We start from the raw sequence: 26,923 nt of genomic DNA on the forward strand, positions 1-26,923 counted from the left end.
ACTGCAGCAGGGATTTTGGCCCACTTCTCCATACAGACCTTCTCCAGATCCTTCAGGTTTCGGGGCTGTCGCTGGGCAATACAGACTTTCAGCTCCCTCCAAAGATTTTCTATTGGGTTCAGGTCTGGAGACTGGCTAGGCCACTCCAGGACCTTGAGATGCCTCTTACGGAGCCACTCCTTAGTTGCCCTGGCTGTGTGTTTCGGGTCGTTGTCATGCTGGAAGACCCAGCCACGACCCATCTTCAATGCTCTTACTGAGGGAAGGAGGTTGTTGGCCAAGATCTCGCGATACATGGCCCCATCAATCCTCCCCTCAATACGTTGCAGTCGTCCTGTGCCCTTTGCAGAAAAGCATCCCCAAAGAATGATGTTTCCACCTCCATGCTTCACAGTTGGGATGGTGTTCTTGGGGTTGTACTCATCCTTCTTCTTCCTCCAAACACGGCGAGTGGAGTTTAGACCAAAAAGCTCTATTTTTGTCTCATCAGACCACATGACCTTCTCCCATTCCTCCTCTGGATAATCCAGATGGTCATTGGCAAACTTCAGACGGGCCTGGACATGCGCTGGCTTGAGCAGGGGGACCATGCGTGCGCTGCAGGATTTTAATCCAATGACGGCGTAGTGTGTTACTAATGGTTTTCTTTGAGACTGTGGTCCCAGCTCTCTTCAGGTCATTGACCAGGTCCTGCCGTGTAGTTCTGGGCTGATCCCTCACCTTCCTCATGATCATTGATGCCCCACGAAGTGAGATCTTGCATGGAGCCCCAGACCGAGGGTGATTGACCGTCATCTTGAACTTCTTCCATTTTCTAATAATTGCGCCAACAGTTGTTGCCTCCTCACCAAGCTGCTTGCCTATTGTCCTGTAGCCCATCCCATCCTTGTGCAGGTCTACAATTTTATCCCTGATGTCCTTACACAGCTCTCTGGTCTTGGCCATTGTGGAGAGGTTGGAGTCTGTTTGATTGAATGTGTGGACAGGTGTATTTTATACAGGTAACAAGTTCAAACAGGTGCAGTTAATACAGGTAATGAGTGGAGAACAGGAGGGCTTCTTAAAGAAAAACTAACAGGTCTGTGAGAGCCGGAATTCTTACTGGTTGGTAGGTGATCAAATACTTATGTCATGCAATAAAATGCAAATGAATTACTTAAAAATCATACAATGTGATTTTCTGGATTTTTTTTAGGTTCCGTCTCTCACAGTTGAAGTGTACCTATGATAAAAATTACAGACCTCTACATGCTTTGTAAGTAGGAAGACCTGCAAAATCGGCAGTGTATCAAATACTTGTTCTCCCCACTGTACATATAGCCTATTTTAATAATAATAATAATATGCCATTTAGCAGACGCTTTTATCCAAAGCGACTTACAGTCATGCGTGCATACATTTTTGTGTATGGGTGGTCCCGGGGATCGAACCCACTACCTTGGCGTTACAAGCGCCGTGCTCTACCAGCTGAGCTACAGAGGACCGTGATGGGTTAACTACCAACTAGGCTACTAGGTCCAATTAAATGAGAGATGTGCATGGTAATTTGTTGTATGGCTCCTTCGGGAATATGAACCCATCACGGCCAGAAAGGGTGAGGAATATATTCTGCAATGGTTATGCAATTCCTATGTCAAATTATTTTAGATTCTAAATATAAAACACATAGATTTTCACTCTTCTCACTAATGTCAAATGGTTGCATTCTTGTTAATATGTTTAAACTGTAATTAAAAAATGTTTTATTAAGCTTTTCATCATATCCCCCATTTTCACAAAATACTTACTTGCCAGCTTGCAATACAATATTTAAACCAGGGAGGTGAGCACATTCTCACATCAAGAAAAAAAAACAATGAAATGCCAACTTTTGAGAAAAAACTGGCGCATGCACATTTTGGGGTATATTTTGTACATAGCCATAGTTTATAAATGAGGCCCCAGGTGTTTTAATCAGCGTATGCTTACCTCGATTTTGACCTTATGCCGATTAAGATCAGCAGAGTAATGTGTTTAAATGACTAATGCCATAACTGGCCTACTGCCACATTCAGTTTAATATCGAATTACTAGTGTGCATGTAAACGTACTCAGTGTATAACTGTGGGTAGAGATAGTTTACTGTATGCATATGAATGGTCTGATGGCGGTCTGGCTCCTTTGTATCATCTCTTAATGGACCCTTCCCTGTGGGAGTTCACACAAAGTGCATTTGGAAAGTGTTCAGACCCGTTGACTTTTTCCACATTCTACACACAATACCCCATAATGACAAAGCAAAAACAGGTTTTTAGAAATGTTTAGAAATGTTTGCAAAAAAAATGGAAATATCACATTTACATAAGTATTCAGACAATTTACTCAGTACTTTGTTGAAGCACCTTTGGCAACGATTACAGCCTTTAGTCTTCTTGGGTATGACGCTAAAATCTTGGCACACCTGTATTTGGGGAGTTTCTCCCATTCTTCTCTGCAGATCCACTCAAGCTCTGTCAGGTTGGATGGGGAGCGTCACCGCACAGCTATTTTCAGGTCTCTCCAGAGATGTTCTATTGGGTTCAAGTTCAGGCTCTAGCTGGGCCACTTAAGGACATTCAGAGACTTGTCCCGAAGCCACTCCTGTGTTGTTTTTTGCTGTGTGCTTAGGGTCGTTGCCCTGTTGGAAGGTGAACCTTCGCCCCAGTCTGAGGTCCTGAGAGCTCTGGAGCAGGATTTCATCAAGGAACTCTCTGTACTTTGCTCCTGACCAGTCTCCCAGTCCCTGCCGCTGAAAAACATCCCCACAGCATGATACTGCCACCACCATCCCTCACCGTACGGATGGTGCCCAGATGTGATACTTGGCATTCGGGCCAAAGAGTTCAATCTTGGTTTCATCAGACCAGATAATCTTGTTTCTCATAGTCTGAGAGTCCTTTAGGTGCCTTTAGGCAAACTCCAAGCAGGCTGTCATGTGCCTTTTACTGAGGAGTGACTTCTGTCTGGCCACTCTACCATAAAGCCCTGATTGGTGGAGTGTTACAGAGATGGTTGTCCTTCTGGAATGTTCTCTCATCTCCACAGAGGAACTCTGGAGCTCTGTCAGAGTGACCATCGGGTTCTTGATAACCTCCCTGACTAAGGCCCTTCTCCCCCGATTGCTCAGTTTGGCCAGGCGGCCAGCTCTAGGGCGGCCAGCTCTTCTCCAGATCTGTGCCTCGACTAAATCCTGTCTCAGAGCTCCTCGGACAATTCCTTCGACCTATTGGCTTGGTTTTTGCTTTGACATCCACTGTCAACTGTGGGACCTTATATAGACCGGTGTGTGCCTTTCCAAATCATGTCCAATCAATTTAATTTACCACAGGTGGACTCCAATCAAGTTGTAGAAACATCTCAAGGATGATCAATGGAAACAGGATGCACCTGAGCTCAATTTATCGAGTCTTATTGCAAAGGATCTGAATACTTATGTAAATCAGCTTTTCTGGTTTTTATTTGTAATACATTTGCAAAAATTTCTAAAAACCTGTTTTTGCTTTGTCATTTTGGGGTATTGTGTGTAGATTGATGAGGAAAATGTTTTATTTAATCAATTTTAGAATACGGCTGTAACATAACCAATTGTGGAAAAAGTCAAGGGGTCTGAATAATTTCCCAATGCACTGTATATTCAATTACAACTCACATACGGTATGATATCTGCTGCTCTTTCTGGCCTGCATTATCTCCATATTGACTACATTAAACATACCATTTAATATTCCTCTGTTTCATACACATCTTATTGCATCAGCCTGTCTGCTGTTTCAATGTGTGATTTCTTACAATACCATTTGATCAACTTATATTGGTATTACCTTTTTTACAAATACATTTGCGACAGTGGTGTATAAGAACCCTGACCTAAACCCCCTAAAGAGGAGTAGTTTTACGTCTCATCCATATACATTACAACATAGAAGTACAGTGACAGTCTCATAGCCATTCCCTTCACTCCTGCTGAGGAGGTGTGACTCCCAGCAGCAGAGCTGTCAGAGTAAAAGAATGGATTAAACTTCCCCCGCGGAGCTGAGCTCTTCAAACCAAACGCAGAGCAGACCCCCTGCCAAGCCTGCGCCCAAGAGGCCTCTGGGATACATACAGGAGGACCAACACTGCCGTGCTGCTGCCAATACATATACAGTGCCTTCAGAAAGTACTCACACCCCTTGATTTTTTCCACATTTTGTTGTGTTACAGTCTAAATTTAAAATAGATTAAATTGAGATTCTGTGTGACTGATCTACACACATTTTACATTTACATTTTACATTTTAGTCATTTAGCAGACGCTCTTATCCAGAGCGACTTACAGGAGCAATTAGGGTTAAGTGCCTTGCTCAAGGGCACATTTACGTCATTTAGCAGACGCTCTTATCCAGAGCGACTTACAAATTGGTGCATTCACCCTATAGCCAGTGGGATAACCACTTTCCAAATATTTTTTTTATTTTTTATTTTATTTATTTATTTTTTTATTTTTTTTTGGGGGGGGTAGAAGGATTACTTTATCCTATCCCAGGTATTCCTTAAAGAGGTGGGGTTTCAAATGTCAAAGTGGAATTATGTTTTTAGAAATGTTTACAAATTAATAAAAAAATGGAAAGCTGAAATGGTTTGAGTCGATAAGTATTCAACACTTTTGTTATGGCAAGCCTCAGTAAGTTCAGGAGTAAACATTTGCTGCACAAGTCACATAATAAGTTGCATAGACTTACTCTGTGTGCAATAATAGTGTTTAACATGATTTGTAAATGACTACCCCATCTCTGTACCCCACACATACAATTATCTGTAAGGTCCCTCAGTCGAGCAGTGAATGTCAAGCACAGATTCAACCACAAAGACCAGGGTATTTTTCCAATGGTTCGCAAAGAAGGGCACCTATTGTTAGATGGGTAAAAAAAATTGCTGTGATAGGAGAAAACTGAGGATGGATCAACAACATTGAAGTTACTCCATAATACTAACCTAAATGACAGAGTGAAAAGAAGGAAGTTGGTACAGAATGAAAATATTCCAAAAGATGCATGCTGTTTGCATTAAGGCACTAAAGTAATACTGCAGAAAATGTGGCAAAGAAATTAACTTTTTGTCCTGAATCCAAATAGCTATTTTTGGGCAAATCCAACACAACACATCACTGAGTATCACTCCTCATATTTCCAAGCATGGTGGTGGCTGCATCATGTTGCTTGTCATCGGCAAGGGCTAGGGAGTTTTGTAGGACAAAATAAACAGGATATAGATAAGCACAGGCAAAATCCTAGAGGAAAACTGTGTTCAGGCTGCTTTCCAACAGACACTGGGAGATTAATTCACCTTTCAGCAAGACAATTACCTCAAACACAAGACCAAATATGCACTGGAGTTGCTTACCAACACGTCATTGATTGTTCCCGAGTGGCCTACTGTAGTTACAGTTTTGACTTAAATCGGCTTGAAAATCTATGGCAAGACATGAAAATTGCTGTCTAGCAATGATCAACAACCAACTTGACAGAGCTTTAAGGATTGTTTGAAGAAGAATGGGCAAATATTGTATAATCCAGGTGTGCAAAGCTCTTAGAGTCTTACTCAGAAAGACTCACAGCTGTAATCGCTGACAAAGGTTATTATAACATGTATTGACTCAGGGGGTTGAATACTTATCTAATCAAGACATATTAGTGCTTTATTTTCCATTAATAAAAAAAAAGGTTAGAATTTTTCTTACACTTTGACATTACAGAGTATTTTGTGTAGATCGTTGACAAAAAATGACAATTAAATCCATTTTAATTCCACTTTGTAATGCATCAATTGTGGAAAAGGTCAAGGGGTGTGAATACTTTCTGAAGACTGTACATCAGGAGAACAGAAGAGCTCCTCCTGGAACAGATCATTAAGCCCAGAGTTATCTATTCCACATGGGCGAGGGAGCGCTTCTCTTTGCATATTTACCCTCGCCACTTTCAGGTCGAAAAGCTGAGAGCTGTAATTTAAGAACAACCCTAAAGGAATAACGGCCATCCCGACCATCACCCCGTTCCTATAATTGAAAATACCATTTTTTTCGAGGTGTTTTGGTGTCTCTGCGGTGCCACAACATGCTTTGAAACCCATTTAGTCAAGGCCTTTAATCCACTAGCCTGATTCTGCTTACTTTGACGCAGCACCCCAACGTAAAGGTTTATTCAATAGCATAGGGTGGGACTACAGTAGCTCAGAGTCAAAGTTAACTGTGTGGAGTAGGTGAGAGCTTGTTGAACATGGCGGCCTGTATAGATCTGTGGCTTCAGAGATTATGTTCATTGATTTGGCATCACAGTGTGGTATTGAGCGATGGGCCGATGGCTTGCAGAGTGGGGAGGTCTCCTGGCTAATGTTGTGGTTCTGTGATTACAGGTGCCGAGGGAGCCGTGTTCAGCAACTCTGTGGAGACGCCACACGTCAGGGCCGAGCCCTTCAAAGAGCTACGGTAAGATACATTTCTCTTTGAATAACCACCCTGATGCACACACATATTGTAGATACATACTGTACATACAGTGGCTTGCGAAAGTTTTTCCTATTATGTTGCCTTACAACCTGGAATTAAAAGGATTTTTGGGGGGTTTGTATCATTTGATTTACACAACATGCCTACCACTTTGAAGATGCAAAATATTTTTTTGTGTGAAACAAACAAGAAATAAGACCAAAAAAAATAACTTGAGCATGCATAACTATTCACCCCCCCAAAGTCAATATTTTTTAGAGCCACCTTTTGCAGCAATTACAGCGGCAAGTCTCTTGGGGTATGTCTCTATAAGCTTGGCACATCTAGCCACTGGGATTTTTGCCCATTCTTCAAGGCAAAACTGCTCCAGCTCCTTCAAGCTGGATGGGTTCTGCTGGTGTACAGCAATATTTAAGTCATACCACAGATTCTCAATTGGATTGAGGTCTGGGCTTTTTAAATGTTTTTTAAATGTTTCCCCTTAAACCACTCAAGTGTTGTTTAGCAGTATGCTTAGGGTCATTGTCCTACTGGAAGGTCAACCTCCGTCCCAGTCTCAAATCTCTGGAAGACTGAAACAGGTTTCCCTCAAGAATTTCCCTGTATTTAGCGCCATCCATCATTCCTTCAATTCTGACTAGTTTCCCAGTCCCTGCCGATGAAAAACATCCCCACAGCATGATGCTGCCACCACCATGCTTCACTGTGGGGATGGTGTTCTCGGGGTGATGAGAGGTGTTGGGTTTGCGCCAGACACAGCGTTTTCCTTGATTGCCAAAAAGCTCAATTTTTGTTTCATCTGACCAGAGTACCTTCTTCCATATGTTTGGTCTCCCACATGCCTTTTGGCGAACACCAAACATGTTTGCTTATTTTCTTTAAGCAATGGCTGTTTTTCTGGCAACTCTTCCGTAAAGCCAAGCTCTGTGGAGTGTACGGCTTAAAGTGGTCCTATGGACAGATACTCCAATCTCCGCTGTGGAGCTTTGCAGCTCATTCAGGGTTATTTCTGGTCTCTTGTTGCCTCTCTGATTAATGCCCTCTTTGCCTGGTCCGTGAGTTTTGGTGGGCGGCCCTCTATTGGCAGGTTTGTTGTGGTGCCATATTCTTTCAATTATTTAATAATGGATTTAATAGTGCTCCATGGGATGTTCAAAGTTTCTGCTACTTTTTTATAACCCAACCCTGATCTGTACTTCTCCACAACTTTGTCCCTGACCTGTTTGGAGAGCTCCTTGGTCTTCATTGTGCCGCTTGCTTGGTGGTTCCCCTTGCTTAGTGGTGTCGCAGACTCTGGGGCCATTCAGAACAGGTGTATATATACTGAGATCATGTGACAGATCATGTGACACTTAGATTGCACACAGGTGGACTTTATTTAACTAATTATGTGACTTCTGAAGGTAATTGTTTGCACCAGATCTTATTTAGGGGAACATTTATTTTTTGAAACAAGTAATTTTTTTCATTTTACTTCACCAATTTGGACTATTTTGTGTATGTCCATTACATGAAATCAAAATAAAAATCAATTTAAATTACAGGTTGTAATGCAACAAAATAGGAAAAACGCCAAGGGGGATGAGTACTTTTTGCATACATACATACATACATACATACATACACTACCGGTCAAAAGTTTTAGAACACCTACTCATTCAAGGCTTTTTCTAGATTTTTACTATTTTCTACATTGTAGAATAATAGTGAAGACATCAAAAAAATGAAACAACACATATTGAATCACATAGTAACCATAAAAGTGTTAAACAAATCAAAATATATTTTATATTGGAGATTCTTCAAATAGCCACCCTTTGCCTTGATGACAGCTTTGCACACTCTTGGCATTCTCTCAACCAGCTTCATGAGGTATTCACCTGGAATGCATTTCAATTAACAGGTGTGCCTTGTTAAAAGTTAATTTGTGGAATTTCATTCCTTCTTAATGCGTTTGAGCCAATCAGTTGTGTTGTGACAAGGTGGGGTGGGGGGTGGGGGTGTTATACAGAAAATACAGGTTAAGTCGGAAGTTTACATACACCTTAGCCAAATACATTTAAACTCAGTTTTTCACAATTCCTGACATTTAATCCTAGTAAAAATTCCCTGTTTTAGGTCAGTTAGGATCACCACTTTATTTTAAGAATGTGAAATGTCAGAATAATAGTAGAGAGAATGATTTATTTCAGCTTTTAATTCTTTCATCACATTCCCAGTGGGTCAGAAGTTTACATACACTCAAATAGTATTTGGTAGCATTGCCTTTACATTATTTAACTTGGGACAAACGTTTCGGGTAGCGTTCCACAAGCTTCCTACAATAAGTTGGGTGAATTTTGGCCTATTCCTCCTGACAGAGCTGGTGTAACTGAGTCAGGTTTGTAGGCCTCCTTGCTCGCACACGCTTTTTCAGTTCTGCCCATACATTTTCTATAGGATTGAGGTCAGGGCTTTGTGATGGCCACTCCAATACCTTGACTTTGTTGTCCTTAAGCCATTTTGCCACAACTTTGTAAGTATGCTTGGGGTCAATGTCCATTTGCAACCAAGCTTTAACTTCCTGACTGATGTCTTGAGATGTTGCTTCAATATATCCACATAATTTTCCTTCCTCATGATGCCATCTATTTTGTGAAGTGCACCAGTCCCTCCTGCAGCAAAGCACCCCCACAGCATGATGCTGCCACCACCGTTCTTCACGGATGGGATGGTGTTCTCCGGCTTGCAAGCTATCCCCTTTTTCCTCCAAACATAACAATGGTCATTATGGCCAAACAGTTCTATTTTTGTTTAATCAGACCAGACGACATTTCTCCAAAAAATACGATCTTTCTCCCCATATGCAGTTGCAAACCGTAGGCTGGCTTTTTTATGGCGGTTTTGGAGCAGTGGCTTCTTCCTTGCTGAGCGGCCTTTCAGGTTATGTCGATATAGGACTCGTTTTACTGTGGATATAGATACTTTTGTACCTGTTTCCTCCAGCATCTTCACAAGGTCCTTTGCTGTTTCTGGGATTGATTTGCACTTTTCGCACCAAAGTACGTTCATCTCTAGAAGACGGAATGCGTCTCCTTCCTGAGTGGTATGACGGCTGCGTGGTCCCATGGTGTTTATATTGCGAACTATTGTTTGTACAGATGAACGTGGTACCTTCAGGCATTTGGAAATTGCTCCCAAGGATGAACCAGACTTGTGGAGGTCTTGGCTGATTTATTTTGATTTTCCCATTATATCAAGCAAAGAGGCACTGAGTTTGAAGGTAGGCCTTGAAATACATCCACAGGTACACCCCCAATTGACTCAAATTATGTCAATTAGCCTATCAGAAGCTAATTTCCAAGCTATTTAAAGGCACAGTCAAATTAGTGTATGTAAACTTCTGACCCACTGGAATTGTGATACAGTGAATTATAAGTGAAATAATCTGTCTGTAAACAATTGTTGGAAAAATTACTTGTGTCATGCACAAAGTAGATGTCCTAACCGACTTGCCAAAACTATAGCTTGTTAACAAGACATTTGTGGAGTGGTTGAAAAATGAGTTTTAATGACTCCAACCTAAGTGTATGTAAACTTCCGACTTCAACTGTAGCCCTATTTGGTAAAAGACAATGTCCATATTATGGAAAGAACATCTCAAATAAGCAAAGAGAAATGACAGTCCATCATTACTGTAAGACATGAAGGTCAGTCAACACAGAATATTTCAAGAACTTTGAAGGTTTCTTCAAGTGCAGTCGCAAAAACCATCAAGCACTATGATGAAACTGGCTCTCAAACTGACCACCACAGGAATGGAAGACCCAGCATTACCTCTGCTGCAGAGGATAAGTTCATTATAGTTACCAGCCTCAGAAATTGCAGCCCAAATAAATGCTTCACAGATTTCAAGTAACAAACACATCTCAACATCAACTGTTCAGAGGAGACTGTGTGAATCAGGCCTTCATGGTCAAATTGCTGAAAAAAGAAACCACTACTAAAGGACACCAATAATAAGAAGAGACCTGATTGGGCCAAGAAACTCGAGCAATGGACATTAGACCAGTGGAAATGTGTCCTTTGGTCTGGAGTCCAAATTGGAAATTTTTGGATCCATCCTCCGCGTCTTTGTGAGACGCAGGGTAGGTGAACGGATGATCTCCGCATTTGTATTTCCCACAGTAAAGCATGGAGGAGGAGGTGTTGTGGTGGGGGTGCTTTGTTGGAGGAGGAGGTGTGGTGTGGGGGTGCTTTGTTGGTGACACTGTCTGTGATTTATTTAGAATTCAAGGTACACTTAACCAGCATGGCTACCACAGCATTCTACAGCAATACGCCATCCCATCTGGTTTGGGCTCAGTGGGACGATCATTTGTTTTTCAACACGACGATGACCCAACACACCTACAGGCTGTGTAAGGGCTATTTTACCAAGAAGGAGAGTGATGGAGTGCTGCATCAGATGACCTGGCCTCCACAATCCCCCACCTCAACCAAATGGAGATGGTTTGGGATGAGTCAGACCGCAGAGTGAAGGAAAAGCAGCCAACAAATGCTCAGCATATGTGGGAAGTCCTTCAAGACTATTGGAAAAGCATTCCAGGTGAAGCTGGTTGAGAGAATGCCAAGAGTGTTTAAATCTGTCATCAAGGCAAAGGGTGGCTGTTTGAAGAATCTCAAATATAAAATATATTTTGATTTGTTTATCATTTTTTTGGTTACTACATGATTCCATGTGTTATTTCATAGTTTTGATGTCTTCACTATTATTCTACAATGTAGAAAATAGTAAAAAATAAAGAAAAACCCTTGAATGAGTAGGTGTTGTAAAACTTTTGACCGGTAGTGTACATGCACAAACTCATACACAGCTATAACAGCATGCGTCAACTTTATCCTTTTCTATGCATTTATAATCAAACAAAATGCAAAAAAAAACTAACAGATGGGGAATTGCTGTGGCATGTCTCTGGGTTGCTATTATAAAAGGAAGTAAAAATTACTCACATCGTGGGCAGAGGACCTACTGTACAGTTTAGTTTGTGCTGGTGCATTTGGGCTGACTTAAGATTACAGGTCATTTCCCTAAGCCATGGTGTGTCGCTGAGCGAGAGGGAGGGTGTGATTTGAATTATTGCCTTTGAAATCATTCACTAACCCAGGGTTTCCCAAACTCGGACCTCGGGACCCCAAGGGGTGCACATTTTGGTTTTTGCCCTAACAATACACAGCTGATTCAAATAATAAACTAATCATCCAGCTTTGAATCAGATGTGTAGTGTCAGGGCAAAAACCAAAATGTGCACCCCTTGGTGTCCCGAGGACCGAGTATGGGATGCCCTGCACTAACCCCATGCATACTACCACTGTCAACCATTATACGCTGAAAAACAATACAAACATAACATGTAAAGTTTTTGTTTCTTGAGTTGAAATAAAAGATCCCATACACACAAAAAGCTAATTTCTCTAAAATGTGCACAAATTTGTTTACATCCCTGTTAGTGAGCATTTCTCCTTTGCCAAGATAATCCATCCACCTGACAGGTGTGGCATATCAAGAAGCTGATTAAACAGCATGATCATTACACAGGTGCACCTTGTGCTGGGGACAATAAAAGGCCACTCTAAAATGTGCAGTTTTGTCACACAACACAATGCCACAGATGTCTCAAATTTGAGGGAGCGTGCAATTGGCATGCTGACTGCTAGAATGTCCACCAGAGCTGTTGCCAGATAATTAAATGTTAATTTCACTACCATAAGCTGCCTCCAATGTCGTTTTTGAGAATTTGGCAATACGTCCAACCTGCCTCACAATCGCAGACCATGTGTAACCATGCCAGCCCAGGACCTCCACATCCAGCTTCTTCACCTGCGGGATCGTCTGAGACCAGCCACCCGGACAGCTGATGAAACTGTGGGTTTGAACAACCAAAGAATTTCTGCACAAAATGTCAGAAACCGTCTCAGGGAAGCTCATCTGCGTGCTCGTCGTCCTCACCAGGGCCTTGACTTGACTGCAATTTGGCGTCGTAACTGACTTCAGTGGGAAAATGCACATATTTAATGTGTACTTGCACGCTGGAGAAGTGTGCTCTTCATGGATGAATCCCGGTTTCAACTGTACCGGTCAGATGGCTGACAGCTTGTTTGACTTCGTGTGGGCCAGCAGTTTGCTGATGTCAACGTTGTGAACAGAGTGCCCAATGGTGGTGGTGGGGTTATGGTATACGATACGGACAATGAACACAATTGCATTTTATTGATGGCTATTTGAATGCACAGAGATACCGTGACGAGATCCTGAGACCTATAGTCATGCCATTCATCCTCCGCCATCACCTCATGTTTCAGCATGATAATGCACAGCCCCATGTCGCAAGGATCTGTACACAATTCCTGAAAAGCTGTCCCAATTCTTCCATGGCCTGCATACTCACCAGACATGTCACCCATTGAGCATGTTTGGGATGCTCTGGATCGATGTGTATGACATTGTGTTCCAGTTCCCGCCAATATCCAGCAACTTCGCACAGCCATTGAAGAGGAGTGGGACAATATTCCACAGGCCACAATCAACAGCCTGATCAACTCTATGCGAAGGAGATGTGTCACGCTGCCTGAGGCAAATGGTGGTCACACCAGATACTGATTGGTTTTCTGATCCATTCCTCTACCTTTTTTTAAGGTGTCTGTAACCAACAGATGTATATCTGTATTCCCAGTCATGTGAAATCCATAGATTAGTGCCTATTGACTATATTTCAAATGACTGATTTCCTTATATGATATAAACTGTAACTCAGTAAAATCCTTGAAATTGTTGCAAGTTTTTTAGAAACACATCTCCCAAGCCACCATTCCTTATCTAGAGCCCTTTGTTTTGCGCAATCATGTCACATGACCTTGATTTGAACCTTTATTTAAAGCATTAAAAAAATAATTCAGATGGTCCAGCACTATCTACACACAATTGTAATTCTAATTTATGGATAAGGATAAAAAATATAGGATAAAATCTGTCAAAATTGCGCGAAACACATTGCCAGGGCAACCACATGGAATTTAGGAGTACCAGAAAATATGATTATTTTCAATTGATTGAGATTCAGCCTATATTGGGCCTATATGAAATCTAGCCACTTTTGAAACTAATATGTAACACTGCAAATAGTTTATTATAAGATGTTGATAAAAACCTGTCATTGAAATTCCAAAGTCATTTGTGGAATATTAGGTTTCCACAATGTGTAAAAGCACTATTTTCCCATTGAGATGCATTACATTAAAATGTTTACAGTGTCTCTTTAAAATGTCAGGTTTGTCATTCATTCATTGCTATGATCATTGCATGTGTGGCAGATCCACAGAACAGAAATGGCAAAGAATCACACCACCCACAACTAGTCCCTTAAGGCCCAAAGGAATGGGATCAAGAAGCCCAGATCAGATCGCTACGAGTCCACAAGAAGCACAACAAGAAAGGCCATAAGACAGGCAATGCAGCAGCCAACAAGATCACTGATGCACCACCCGCAGGCCCTTAGACTGGGTGGCTACTCTCTGTGTATGTCCACGTTCCATTGACTTCGTTACCAGCACAATAAAGCTATGCTTTCAAAAAAGAAGCTATCCAATTACATTTTTGGAAAAACTCCTATCCTGAGCAACTTACAGTGGTTAGTGTACAGTGCATTCGGAAAGTATTCAGACCCCTTGACTTTTTCCAAATGTTGTTAAGTTACAGCCTTATTCTAAAATGTATTAAATTGTTTTTTCCCCTCATTATTCTACATACAACACCCCATAATGACGAAGTAAAAACAGGTTTTTAGAAAGTTTTGCAAATGTAAAAAAATATATATTATATTTACATAAGTATTCAGACCCTTTACTCAGTACTCAGTACGTTGTTAAAGCACCTTTGGCAGCGATTACAGCCTCGAGTCTTCTTGGGTATGACGCTACAAGCTTGGCACGCCTGTATTTGGGGAGTTTCCCCCATTCTTCTCTGCAGATCCTCTCAAGCTCTGTCAGGTTGGATGGTGAGCGTCGCTGCACAGCTATTTTCAGGTCTCTCCAGAGATGTTCGATCGGGTTCAAGTCCGGGCTCTAGCTGGGCCACTCAAGGATACTCAGAAACTTGTCCCGATGCCACTCCTGCGTTGTCGTGGCTGTGAGCTTAGGGTCGTTGTCCTGTTGGAAGGTGAACCTTCACCCCAGTCTGAGATCCTGAGCGCCCTGGAGCAGGTTTTCATCAAGCATCTCTCTGTGCTTTGCACCGTTCATCTTTCCCTCAATCCTGACTAGTCTCCCAGTCCCTGCCGCTGAAAAACATCCCCACAGCATGATGCTGCCAACACCATGCTTCACCGTCGGGATGGTGCAAGGTTTCCTCCAGACATGACGCTTGGTATTCAGGCCAAAGAGTTCAATCTTGGTTTCATCAGACCAGAGAATCTTGTTTCTCATGGTCTGAGTCCTTTAGGTGCCTTTTGGCAAACTCCAAGCGGGCTGTCATGTGCCTTTTACTGAGGAGTGGCTTCCGTCTTGCCACTGTACCATAAAAGCCTGATTGGTGGAGTGCTGCAGAGATGGTTGTCCTTCTGGAAGGTTATCCCATCTCCACAGAGGAACTCTGGAGCTCTGTCAGAGTGACCATCGGGTTCTTGGTCACCTCCCTGACCAAGGCCCTTCTCCCCCGATTGCTCAGTTTGGCCGGGCGGCCAGCTCTAGGAAGAGTCTTGGTGGTTCCAAACTTCTTCCATTTAAGAATTATGGAGGCCAATGTGTTCTTGGGGACCTTCAATGCTGCAGACATTTTTTGGTGCCCTTCCCCAGATCTGTGCCTCGACACAATCCTGTCTCGGAGCTCTACGGACAATTCCTTCGACCTCATGGCTTGGTTTATGCTCTGACATGCACTGTCAACTGTGGGACCTTATATAGACAGGTGTGTACCTTTCCAAATCATGTCCAATCAATTGAATTTACCACAGGTGATCTCCAATCAAGTTGGGGAAACATCTCAAGGATGATCAATGGAAACAGGATGCACTTGAGCTCAATTTCGAGTCTCATAGCAAAGGGTCTGAATACTTATGTAAATAAGGTATTTCTGTTTTTTATTTTTTATACATTTGCATAAATGTCTAAAAACCTGTTTTCGCTTTGACATTATAGGGTATTGTGTGTAGATTGATGAGGATTTTTATTTATTTAATCAATTTTAGAATAAGGCTGTAATGTAACAAAATATGGAAAAGGTAAAGGGGTCTGAATACTTTCCGACTGCACTGTGTACATTTACATACTTGACCCATGTGGGAATTGAACCCACAACCCTGGCATTGTAAGCAGCATGCTCTACCAACTGAGCCACATGGGATTACCATCCATTTTCCTTTCTTTCTGTGCCATAAAATGTTTGGATATACTGGTAATGAAGTAATATGACTGAACAAAGTGGAAATAAATTATTAACGGCTCGCTAGTAGTTTTAGCACGTCCCACGACGTGGTTTATGAATGTAAAATGCGGTCCCGGCGAGCCACTATAGGAAGATACAAATGTTGAGCAGGTAATATGGGTCAGATCTTTTGACCTGGTTTGACTTCAAGCAAGCCATTTTTGCTATGGTAATGGTGCAACCATGACGCTATTGAATCTGCACTTGCTTTTTTGTCTAGGGCACTCGGAAACAACAGTAGAGTGTAGCCTTATCATTTAAACAATTATTATAGTTTTTTTTTTCCCTAGTCGCACAGTGCTCCCAAAATAAAACTCTTGGTCACACAGCAAAATATTTTGTCACACTTTAGAGTCCTAGGTACAGTGTAACATTAAACTGCTGAAGCCTTTGAAATGGTTCAGAGGTTTGGACTCTTTCTTCCAATGAACTGTAGCTTGGAGAAACTCTGTAAAGCAATGCACACTCCTCGAGTAATTAGTGTTATTTCCTGTCCAGTAGAATGTTGATGGAGAACCATTCGGCTGCGTTGTTGTGTGGTCTCCGACATGTAGAGATCAATGGCCGTATCTTTGGCAGCACCGCTGCTTGGATCGGCCCTATCTCCGCCCAGATCAATGCCCGGATGATCATTAAAATCTAATTGAAGGAGCTTCTCATTAACTAAAACAAACACGTGAAGTACAATGCCAATATCAAAGGCAAAATACTGAGAGAAGGGAGAGAGACTCGGAGAGAGGGAAAGATTAATGAGTTTAGGTGCTGGCTGGCAAGTGGTTGAGTAGACATGGCAGGGGAGACACATTGGTAGAGAGAGAGATAATGAGCATTTAGTGCCACATTACACCCTTGTGACTATACTACCACCTACCACATTACCACCCAAAACATGTAGGTACACACACACACATACACATTAATTGAACTGTTGGGGAGGAAACAATAAGTGTCCGTTGAGAGACTGGAGCTGGTTGTTTTTAAATGACAGAGTTGGTGAGAGTTGGTGAGGTCACTAGTAATCTCAGTTTTGTGTCTTAAAAGAACAGAATAGACAGAAGAAGCTGTACATGCACACCCACAGACCCACACACACATACAGTGGGGGAAAAAAGTATTTAGTCAGTCACCAATTGTGCAAGTTCTCCCACTTAAAAAGATGAGAGAGGCCTGTAATTTTCATCATAGGTACACGTCAACTATGACAGACAAATTGAGGAAAAAAAATCCAGAAAATCACATTGTAGGATTTTTAATGAATTTATTTGCAAATTATGGTGGAAAATAAGTATTTGGTCACCTACAAACAAGCAAGATTTCTGGCTCTCACAGACCTGTAACTTCTTCTTTAAGAGGCTCCTCTGTCCTCCACTCGTTACCTGTATTAATGGCACCTGTTTGAACTTGTTATCAGTATAAAAGACACCTGTCCACAACCTCAAACAGTCACACTCCAAACTTCACTATGGCCAAGACCAAAGAGCTGTCAAAGGACACCAGAAACAAAATTGTAGACCTGCACCAGGCTGGGAAGACTGAATCTGCAATAGGTAAGCAGCTTGGTTTGAAGAAATCAACTGTGGGAGCAATTATTAGGAAATGGAAGACATACAAGACCACTGATAATCTCCCTCGATCTGGGGCTCCACGCAAGATCTCACCCCGTGGGGTCAAAATGATCACAAGAACGGTGAGCAAAAATCCCAGAACCACACGGGGGGACCTAGTGAATGACCTGCAGAGAGCTGGGACCAAAGTAACAAAGCCTACCATCAGTAACACACTACGCCGTTAGGGACTCAAATCCTGCAGTGCAAGACGTGTCCCCCTGCTTAAGCCAGTACATGTCCAGGCCCGTCTGAAGTTTGCTAGAGTGCATTTGGATGATCCAGAAGAGGATTAGGAGAATGTCATATGGTCAGATGAAACCAAAATAGAACTTTTTGGTAAAAACTCAACTTGTTGTGTTTGGAGGACAAAGAATGCTGAGTTGCATCCAAAGAACACCATGCCTACTGTGAAGCATGGGGGTGGAAACATCATGCTTTGGGGCTGTTTTTCTGCAAAGGGACCAGGACGACTGATCCGTGTAAAGGAAAGAATGAATGGGGCCATGTATCATGAGATTTTGAGTGAAAACCTCCTTCCATCAGCAAGGGCATTGAAGATGAAACGTGGCTGGGTCTTTCAGCATGACAATGATCCCAAACACACCGCCCGGGCAACGAAGGAGTGGCTTCGTAAGAAGCAATTCAAGGTCCTGGAGTGGCCTAGCCAGTCTCCAGATCTCAACCCCAGAGAAAATCTTTGGAGGGAGTTGAAAGTCTTTGTTGCCCAGCGACAGCCCCAAAACATCACTGCTCTAGAGGAGATCTGCATGGAGGAATGGGCAAAAATACCAGCAACAGTGTGTGAAAACCTTGTGAAGACTTTCACAAAACGTTTGACCTGTGTTATTGCCAACAAAGGGTATATAACAAAGTATTGAGAAACTTTTGTTATTGACCAAATACTTATTTTCCACCATAATTTGCAAATAAATTCATAAAAAATCCTACAATGTGATTTTCTGGATTTTTTTTCTCATTTTGTCTGTCATAGTTGACTTGTACCTATGATGAAAATTACAGGCCTCTCTCATCTTTTTAAGTGGGAGAACTTGCACAATTGGTGGCTGACTAAATACTTTTTTTCCCCACTGTATACACACAACATACACACACATATACACACACGCAGACACACACACACTCCCATCACCTTCCACCTTACCCCCTGAAAGGACTTAGTAAAGAGACACAGCAGTTCTCTCCCTCCCCCTGGCCCTGTCAGAGTGAGAGGAGAGAAGGCAACGGTGGACTTACCCTCGCTGACAGGTGACACTGGTTATCAGCCCTGCCTCCATATACAGCGAACATTCTGACACCCATCAATCAAAATGAACACAGTATAAACACGCAGTTCTCTCCCACTCCGTGACATCACCGCACATATTTATTTATATACTGGATTCTTGACATAGCTCACTCTAATATATCTACTGCTGTACATATGATTCCTACTATATCTTGTGTAAATTCATTTGGTGTAGATACATACAGATTGCATTTGGATTACTGTTACAGTGCTATTTGGGTTGTTAATGAGAGAGAGAGAGAGAGAGAGAGAGAGAGAGAGAGAGAGAGAGAGAGAGAGAGAGAGAGAGAGAGAGAGAGAGAGAGAGAGAGAGAGAGAATTCCATGACAAACGTATAATAATGCTTCCAGAGGATATTACTTTGTGTGATGACTCATCCATCATTTATGGTGCTTTTGAAATGATCATTTAAAAACGTTCCATCAGAAAAGGACAGATCACTTTGAATGATGCTCTGAAGCTCCTGCATACTATTCCCAGTGTAATTGTTGGTTGTAGGCTAGGGCTTTTTCTTCTATTTACGCATTATTTTATGACAAGTGGCCAATTGAAAATGAGATATGGCCGAAACTATCCAATTACATTAGAAAGAGGGGTGAGCGCAGTGGAGCATGAGTAAAAATTGAATATTTGCGTAATGTGTTGGAATCCTTGGCAGGTAAGAATTCAGGATCCCACCATGTTCTATTTTGAGTGTCATATTCTCCCACTCCCTGCAAATGTTATAGAATTAGACCAATAACCATCATCATATCTCTATGGTTGATGTTCATGTGTCATCCATAGGACATGTCCTTCTATTGAATACATTTCTCACTTATGGCGGCAGAAAGGAGGACAGGACTATTTGACAGATGTCCTGACCCATTCTCTACACAGATACAAACAAAACAAAATGAAGCCTAGCATGAGAACAAAAAAGCATCACAATAACTCCTTGAACATGGAATGTGTTCTCAAGAACTAATGTGACATTAACCTATAAATGGCTTTCTTTGAAAACGGAGCCGCCATTTTATCCAGATTTATTGTTCGACCGCTATAACTGTTTTACCTTTGAGCAGAGTTTTGGAGGATTGATTTGTAATCATTAAAATAAATGCTGTGTCTGTAGTTGGGCTGAGGAAACAGGCCCTGGTGGCACCCCGATGGGGTCAGCACTCCCATCCAAACTGCAATAAGCCCCAGACCTGTCAGACAAACCACCTTTTTAAAGTGTATATTTATCAGAGTAATTGAACCTTCGCTAAGACCTCCCAAGAATTTTGGGGAACCAACCACAGCGCGCCAATGGATAGCAACTGTCGCCGAGTCCGACACCTCAGACAAGCTCACGTTTAAATCGCATGAAAGCCAGTGAGGGCAATGGCAAAAACAGAGTAAAAAAAATATATAATAATTTAACAGTGCACCAGGAGATGCAGATTGCGTCTTCCTCAGCCCCTTCTATTATTCCCAACACAACCTTACGGGATCAATTTCATTTCTTGGTCAAGCGTCTGATTAGTCGACTCTCTGTGATCCTGAGACAACGCCAAGGATGCTGTTGCTGTAACGTTGTGTTTTATAATCTGATTATTTTCCCTTCAGTAGTATCTGAGACACACAACACACCCCAACCCTGAATACAGATAGATAGCCAGGCTGAGGCTCACAATCACAGGCTTTTCAAAGAGGAAGAGCACTTTGGGCTAAGATTAATGCATGGGAGTGATTGCTTTATTTTCATAACAATAAATGCTTTTTGACATTCCTTTATTGTGAATCTAACCAATAATGGTATAGCTATTTTTGTTTTGACTCTTTTCTGATCACAACATGGCAACTAAATCCAACATGATGCCAATGTTTTCTCCTTTAGTAGAGATAGTCTGAAGCTGTTTCTCATCATCCTAAACTGTTGTCGAACGCCAAATAAAGTATTGTCCTATTGTGTTGATCCTCATTGAAAGGACATGGTGTACCATCACAGTGTTATTCGGTTCATCTATGTTTTAGCAGACATACTTAGAGCTATGTTTTCTCTCAAAGAGTGGACATTATGTCCAAAGCATTATGTCCACATGCAAGCTCCCTGGTTGGTACTATTTAATTGCACTTACAGTGCATTCGGAAAGTATTCTGACCCCTTGAATTTTTCCACATTTAGTTACGTTACAACCTTTTTCTAAAATGGATTAAATCGTTTTTTCCCTCATCAATCTACACACAATACGCCATAATGACAAAGCAAAAACACGTTTTTAGAAATTTTTACAAATGTACACTACCGGTCAAAAGTTTTAGAACACCAACTCATTCAAGGGTTTTTCTTTATTTTTCACTGTTTTCAACATTTTAGAATAATAGTGAAGACATCAAAACTATGAAATTACACATATGGAATCATGTAGTAACCAAAAAAGTGTTAAATAATTCTAAATATGTTTTATATTTGAGATTCTTCAAATAACAACCCTTTGCCTTGATGACAGCTTTGCACACTCTTGGCATTCTCTCAACCAGCATCACCTGGAATGCTTTTCCAACAGTCTTGAAGGACTTTCCACATATGGTGAGCACTTGTTGGCTGCTTTTCCTTCACTCTGCGGTCCGACTCATCCCAAACCATCTCAATTTGGTTGAGGTCGGGGGATTGTGGAGGCCAGGTCATCTGATGCAGCACTCCATAATTCTCCTTCTTGGTAAAATAGCCCTTACACAGCTTGAAGGTGTGTTGGGTCATTGTCCTGTTGAAAAACAAATGATATTCCCACTAAGCCCAAACCAGATGGGATGGCATATCGCTGCAGAATGCTGAGGTAGCCATGCTGGTTAAGTGTGCCTTGAATTATAAATAAATCACAGACAGTGTCACCAGCAAAGCACCCCCACACCATAACACCTCCTCCTCCATGCTTTACGGTAGGAACTACACATGCGGAGATCATCCGTTCACCCACACCGCGTCTCACAAAGACACGCCAGTTGGAACCAAAAATCTCCAATTTGGAATCCAGACCAAAGGACACATTTCCACCGGTCTAATGTCCATTGCTCGTGTTTCTTGGCCCAAGCAAGTCTCTTCTTCTTATTGGTGTCCTTTAGTAGTGGTTTCTTTGCAGCAATTCGACCATGAAGGCCTGATTCGCACAGTCTCCTCTGAACAGTTGATGTTGAGATATGTCTGTTACTTGAACTCTGTGAAGCATTTATTTGGGCTGCAATTTCTGTGGCGGTCCTCATGAGAGCCAGTTTCATCATTGCGCTTGATGGTTTTTGCGACTGCACCTGAAGAAACTTTCAAAGTTCTTGAAATTTTCCGGATGGACTGATCTTCCTGTCTTAAAGTAATGATGGACTGTCGTTTCTCTTTGCTTATTTGAGCTGTTCTTGACATAATATGGACATAATATGGACTAATATATGGCTATCTTATGTATACCACCCCTTCCTTGTCACAACACAACTGATTGGCTCAAGCGCATTAAGAAGGAAAGAAATTCCACAAATTAACTTTCAACAAGTCACACCTGTTAATTGAAATGCATTCCAGGCAAAGGGTGGCTACTTTGAATAATCTCAAATTTAAAATATATTTTGATTTGTTTACCACTTTTTTGGTTACTACATGATTCCATATGTGTTATTTCATAGTTTACAATGTCTTCACCAGATTTCCTGGTCCCTCCCTGTATGCAAATTATTTTATAGTTTTTTTTTTTTTAAGACACATATTGACACCATAAGTTAATGGTCAAAAGAAGCATATTAGCACTAGGTATAAACAGGGCATTTGTTTCTCTCAAGTGCTGAAGATGAGATGGAGAGATTGAGGTGTGATAACAGTTTCATGGCCTCTCATTTAACACTTCAGGTGTAATTTAGGGTTGTGTCTCAGTCGCTGGATATGTAGCCTATTTTGAAATTCTGCCTCCATTATTCTGACTGCCTGAATCTTATAAGCATTTGATGATTTCCCAGTGTCACTGCACAGCAGTCGGTGGCCATTATGTTCTTATAATAATAACCAAGGCCCCTTTGTTGTCTTTTCTGTCCTTGTTTTTCCAATGTTAACAAGTCAAATGGCAGTAATATCCTAGAATATTCTAATATGATATATAATATAATACAATATATAATATAATAATACAGTACTAGAATATAGTCAAGTAATATCACAGCAATATGTAATGGAAATCTGATATGATTCAAGATCCTTCATCTAGCATCCATCTTCCTCCCCTTCATTATTTAAACGTGTAAGTAAGGCAAACCAAACCCGTTTGATATGAATAAAGATGACAGCTACTTATTTGAATATAAATGCTGCTAGTTGTTTGTTGGCCATATGATCGATACTTCATTTCCTTGTTGGGCAGCGGCTGAGGCTGGCAGGGGCCAGAGAAGAACTGCACCTGCAGCCACAGCCTCTTATCCTAGATTACTGTCTACTGTCGCCATGTCTTCGTTCCAGGCTCTGGTTCATATCTCCTTTCACTGACAGAGGGATAACAACACTCCCCAACAGTTAGACTCTGATATGAGATCCTGACACAATGGAAGCCTGTTATACTATGAACAACAGACAAATTTGATTGCAGGAAGAAAAACAAATAGCAAAAGTCATGATGTAGTGAATATACCTGCCACTTTCAGTGCTGTGATGGTGATTGTGTATCATGTGTTTCAGTAACAGCAGTCATAGCTTCCAAGGGGCTTTGATTATTCTGTTTTCTCCCAGGCTCTACCTTGGATATTCTTTACTATATATTGTCATTGGTGGAATTGTCTCTTCTCTCTCTTCCAGACTGGAGTCTCCCACGCGGTCTCTGTACATGGAGGCCCCTAAAGGAATCCAGATCCTAGCAGAGGCAGGGGACATCCAGGCCACATGTAGAAGTGACCTACGCCTAGAGTCCAAAGACGGAGAGGTAGGGGACCCATACTCCCAACTTTTATCTTTCATCTTTCCGTCCTCCTCCCTTAAAGTAGTCACTGATCTAAAGGATTTCACTCGATAGCTTTCATTTTCAAGTAATGTCAGATCAGTTCATCACTGATGTCATGAAGGAAGGAGGTCAGGAAGAAGTAAAGCTAAATTAAGAGTTCTCACACTGGGTATACTCTACATCTGTATATCTGTCTGTCAATGTTATGATGTGAGGAAAATGTGGATGAGGGTAAAACTGAATTTGTCCTATTGTTGCCCTTGGGTTATTCTTCCAAAGTTAATGAATCATGGGACTAGATGATATAACACATAAACAGAGGTCCCTCTCCATTTTATGGACTTGATGTGACTTATACCAGATATTTTAGTGCTTTGCTATCTCTTCATATAATTGAACCTCTGCCCTTCCAACTGTCCATTTGTCACCTGCCTGATGCGCGGACAGACACCTCACAGACAGCTCTCGCTCTCTAGGAGCCCCTTGGCACTTCCAACCGCAATTAGTGGTAAGGTTTGCCTATTAGAGACCTGCCCATCCCCGGCCCCCAGCCTCTCTCTCACTGCAGAGATTTGCTCAATAGCAGATGTGTGGAGAAGTCAGCTGAGACTCCCTGCTTAAGTGTTCCAGGTCATTTGATGGGAATGCTTCCCCCAGGCACCTGATAATGACTCCTTTTACCTTTTTATATCTGGAGCAGTTCCACTCCCGGTCGGGCAAATACAAGCCCATTCCCGGGAGGGCGAGGGGGGTTAGAGAGATGGGATTTAGACTGGGTGGATGGAATGGTAAAGTTGGGTGAAAGAGAAGAAATACCAATTCAAATGGTAATGTCGGGGTAAAGTTAGAAGTTATTGCTGGAATTGATAGGTACGCTCTTTAAAAAAATGGTTCCAAAAGGGTTCTTCGGCTGTCCCGATACGATAACCTTTTTGGTTCCGGCAAGAACCCTTTTTGGTTCCATGTAGAACCCTCTGTGGAAAGGGTTCTACATGGAACCCATAAGGGTTCTTCAAAGGGTTCCTTTTAGGTTCTAGATAGCACCTTTGTTTCTAAGTGTGTAGCTTAAACGCCTAGGTATAGATTTGTTCATCTTAAATCATGACGGAGCACTCAGAGATGAGTTAGGTGTGTGACCGTTAAGAGGTTATTGCCAGTAATGGCTTTGTCCGTCGATAGCCACTTTTCTTCAGCCCAGAAGCATGGCAGAGATGCCTTTGTTTTCTACAATGAACAGATCATGCAAACAGATCTACAGTATATTGTCCACAGTGCTTTGAGTGATCTATCATCTCAAGCACATTATGATTGTCTTGTTGTTAGGTAGAGGAGGCTATACTTTGTGATTTTTTAACTAATACATGGGTAGAGTCACACACAGTTCTCTCTCTCACGCTCTCTCTCTCTACTCTCTCTCTCTCTCACTCACTCAGCAACCTACCCACCTACACATACTGTATGTAAATAAAATGCCTCTGTCTTTATCTACCTTTGTCTCCTCTTGGTCAGATCACTCTGGATGCACAGAGGATCAGGCTGCTGCGTCTGCCGGAGGGCAAGGCCTCTCCCTCGGGGAGCACTTCCAGACAGACTGTCTATGAGGTGTGCGTCTGCCCCAACGGGAAACTCTTCCTCTCACAGGCCGGGACAGGCTCCACCTGCCAAATCAGCAACAATGTCTGCCTCTAGAACACATACACACACACAAACATGCACACACACATACACACACACACACATAGAAATATTTGCACATACACACACAAGCACTGATACATACACACACATACATGTATACTGATACACACACACATTGAAACACACATACACACACTGAAACACATACACAGAAACATACACACATAGATCATATCGACACACGATGCACATTGTTATCAAACACACACACAGAGAGAGAGAGAGACACACACAGAGACACACACACGTGTTCTGTCCCTCCTAACAGCCCTCTGGCAGAAACTGAGAGGCAACCTCCTGAGATTTACGAAGAGACACTCAGAGTGACAATGTTCTGTTCGCTGTCCTGAAGACAATTTCAGTACCAGAATCACTAGGGTGATCACCCACATTTAGAAACCCTGCAATATCCTGCCATTTTCCACTCTCTGCTTCAAGTCACCTACCACACGTTGTGATAGAAGGCTCATTGCTATTTTGTTCTATGATTGAAAAAATCTAGTTTGTTAGCAGTTCTAACAATATTGTAACTTGTTTTGAATCGGGAAGTGTGTGCCAATAGTTGTTTATTTTGTGAATGATTTTGATTGTCAATGTGTCAAGCTTGGTTTCACTTGCATATCATGTCAATTCACGTCAATGTCGACTTTATAGAATCATGAAGAGAACAGCAGCAGCACAGATTTTGAACCCACACAGCTAAGAGAACATTATGGTAAACATTGAGTATATCTCAATATTTACCATAGAGTATACAGTTGAAGTTGGATGTTTACATACACCTTAGCCAAATACATTTAAACTCAGTTTTTCACAATTCCTGACATTTAATCCAAGTAAAACTTCACTGTCTTAGGTCAGTTAGGATCGCCACTTTATTTTAAGAATGTGAAATGTCAGAATAATAGTAATAATAATAATTTATTTCAGCTTTTATTTCTTTCATCACATTCCCAGTGGGTCAGAAGTTTACATACACTCAATTAGTATTCGGTAGCATTGCCTTTTAATTGTTTAACTTGGTTCAAACGTTTCGGGTAGTCTTCCACAAGCTTCCCACAATAAGTTGGGTGAATTTTGGCCCATTCCTCTTGACAGAGCTGGTGTAACTGAGTCAGGTTTGTAGGCCTCCTTGCTCGCACACGCTTTTTCAGTTCTGCCCACAAATGTTCTATAGGATTGAGGTCAGGGCTTTGTGATGGCTACTCCAATACCTTGACTTTGTTGTCCTTAAGCCATTTTGCCACAACTTTGGTATTGTCCATTTGGAAGACCCATTTGCGACCAACCTTTAATTTCCTGACTGATGTCTTGAAATGTTGCTTCAATATATCCACATAATTGTCCTTCCTCATGATGCCATCTATTTTGTGAAGTGCACCAGTCCCTCCTGCAGCAAAGCACCCCCACAGCATGATGCTG

The 26,923-nt window shown here is 41.8% G+C and overlaps 1 protein-coding gene across 3 annotated transcripts in view; it reads left to right on the top strand.

Moving 5' to 3' along the window:
* LOC121573524 (delta-sarcoglycan-like) overlaps window positions 1-25,566 on the top strand; it is a 345,990-nt gene extending 320,424 nt beyond the window's left edge. For all 3 annotated transcript variants that reach the window (XM_041885585.2, XM_041885586.2, XM_041885584.2), the window contains exons 6-8: window positions 6,409-6,481; window positions 23,662-23,785; window positions 25,313-25,566. In XM_041885585.2, the coding sequence (XP_041741519.1) occupies window positions 6,409-6,481; window positions 23,662-23,785; window positions 25,313-25,492 (377 nt within the window). In that variant the 3' untranslated portion in view covers window positions 25,493-25,566. The remainder of the gene's footprint in view (window positions 1-6,408; window positions 6,482-23,661; window positions 23,786-25,312) is intronic.
* The last annotated feature ends 1,357 nt before the right edge of the window (window positions 25,567-26,923 follow it).

Source organism: Coregonus clupeaformis, chromosome 35 (genome assembly GCF_020615455.1).
Source record: "Coregonus clupeaformis isolate EN_2021a chromosome 35, ASM2061545v1, whole genome shotgun sequence".
NCBI classification, from domain to species: domain Eukaryota; kingdom Metazoa; phylum Chordata; class Actinopteri; order Salmoniformes; family Salmonidae; genus Coregonus; species Coregonus clupeaformis.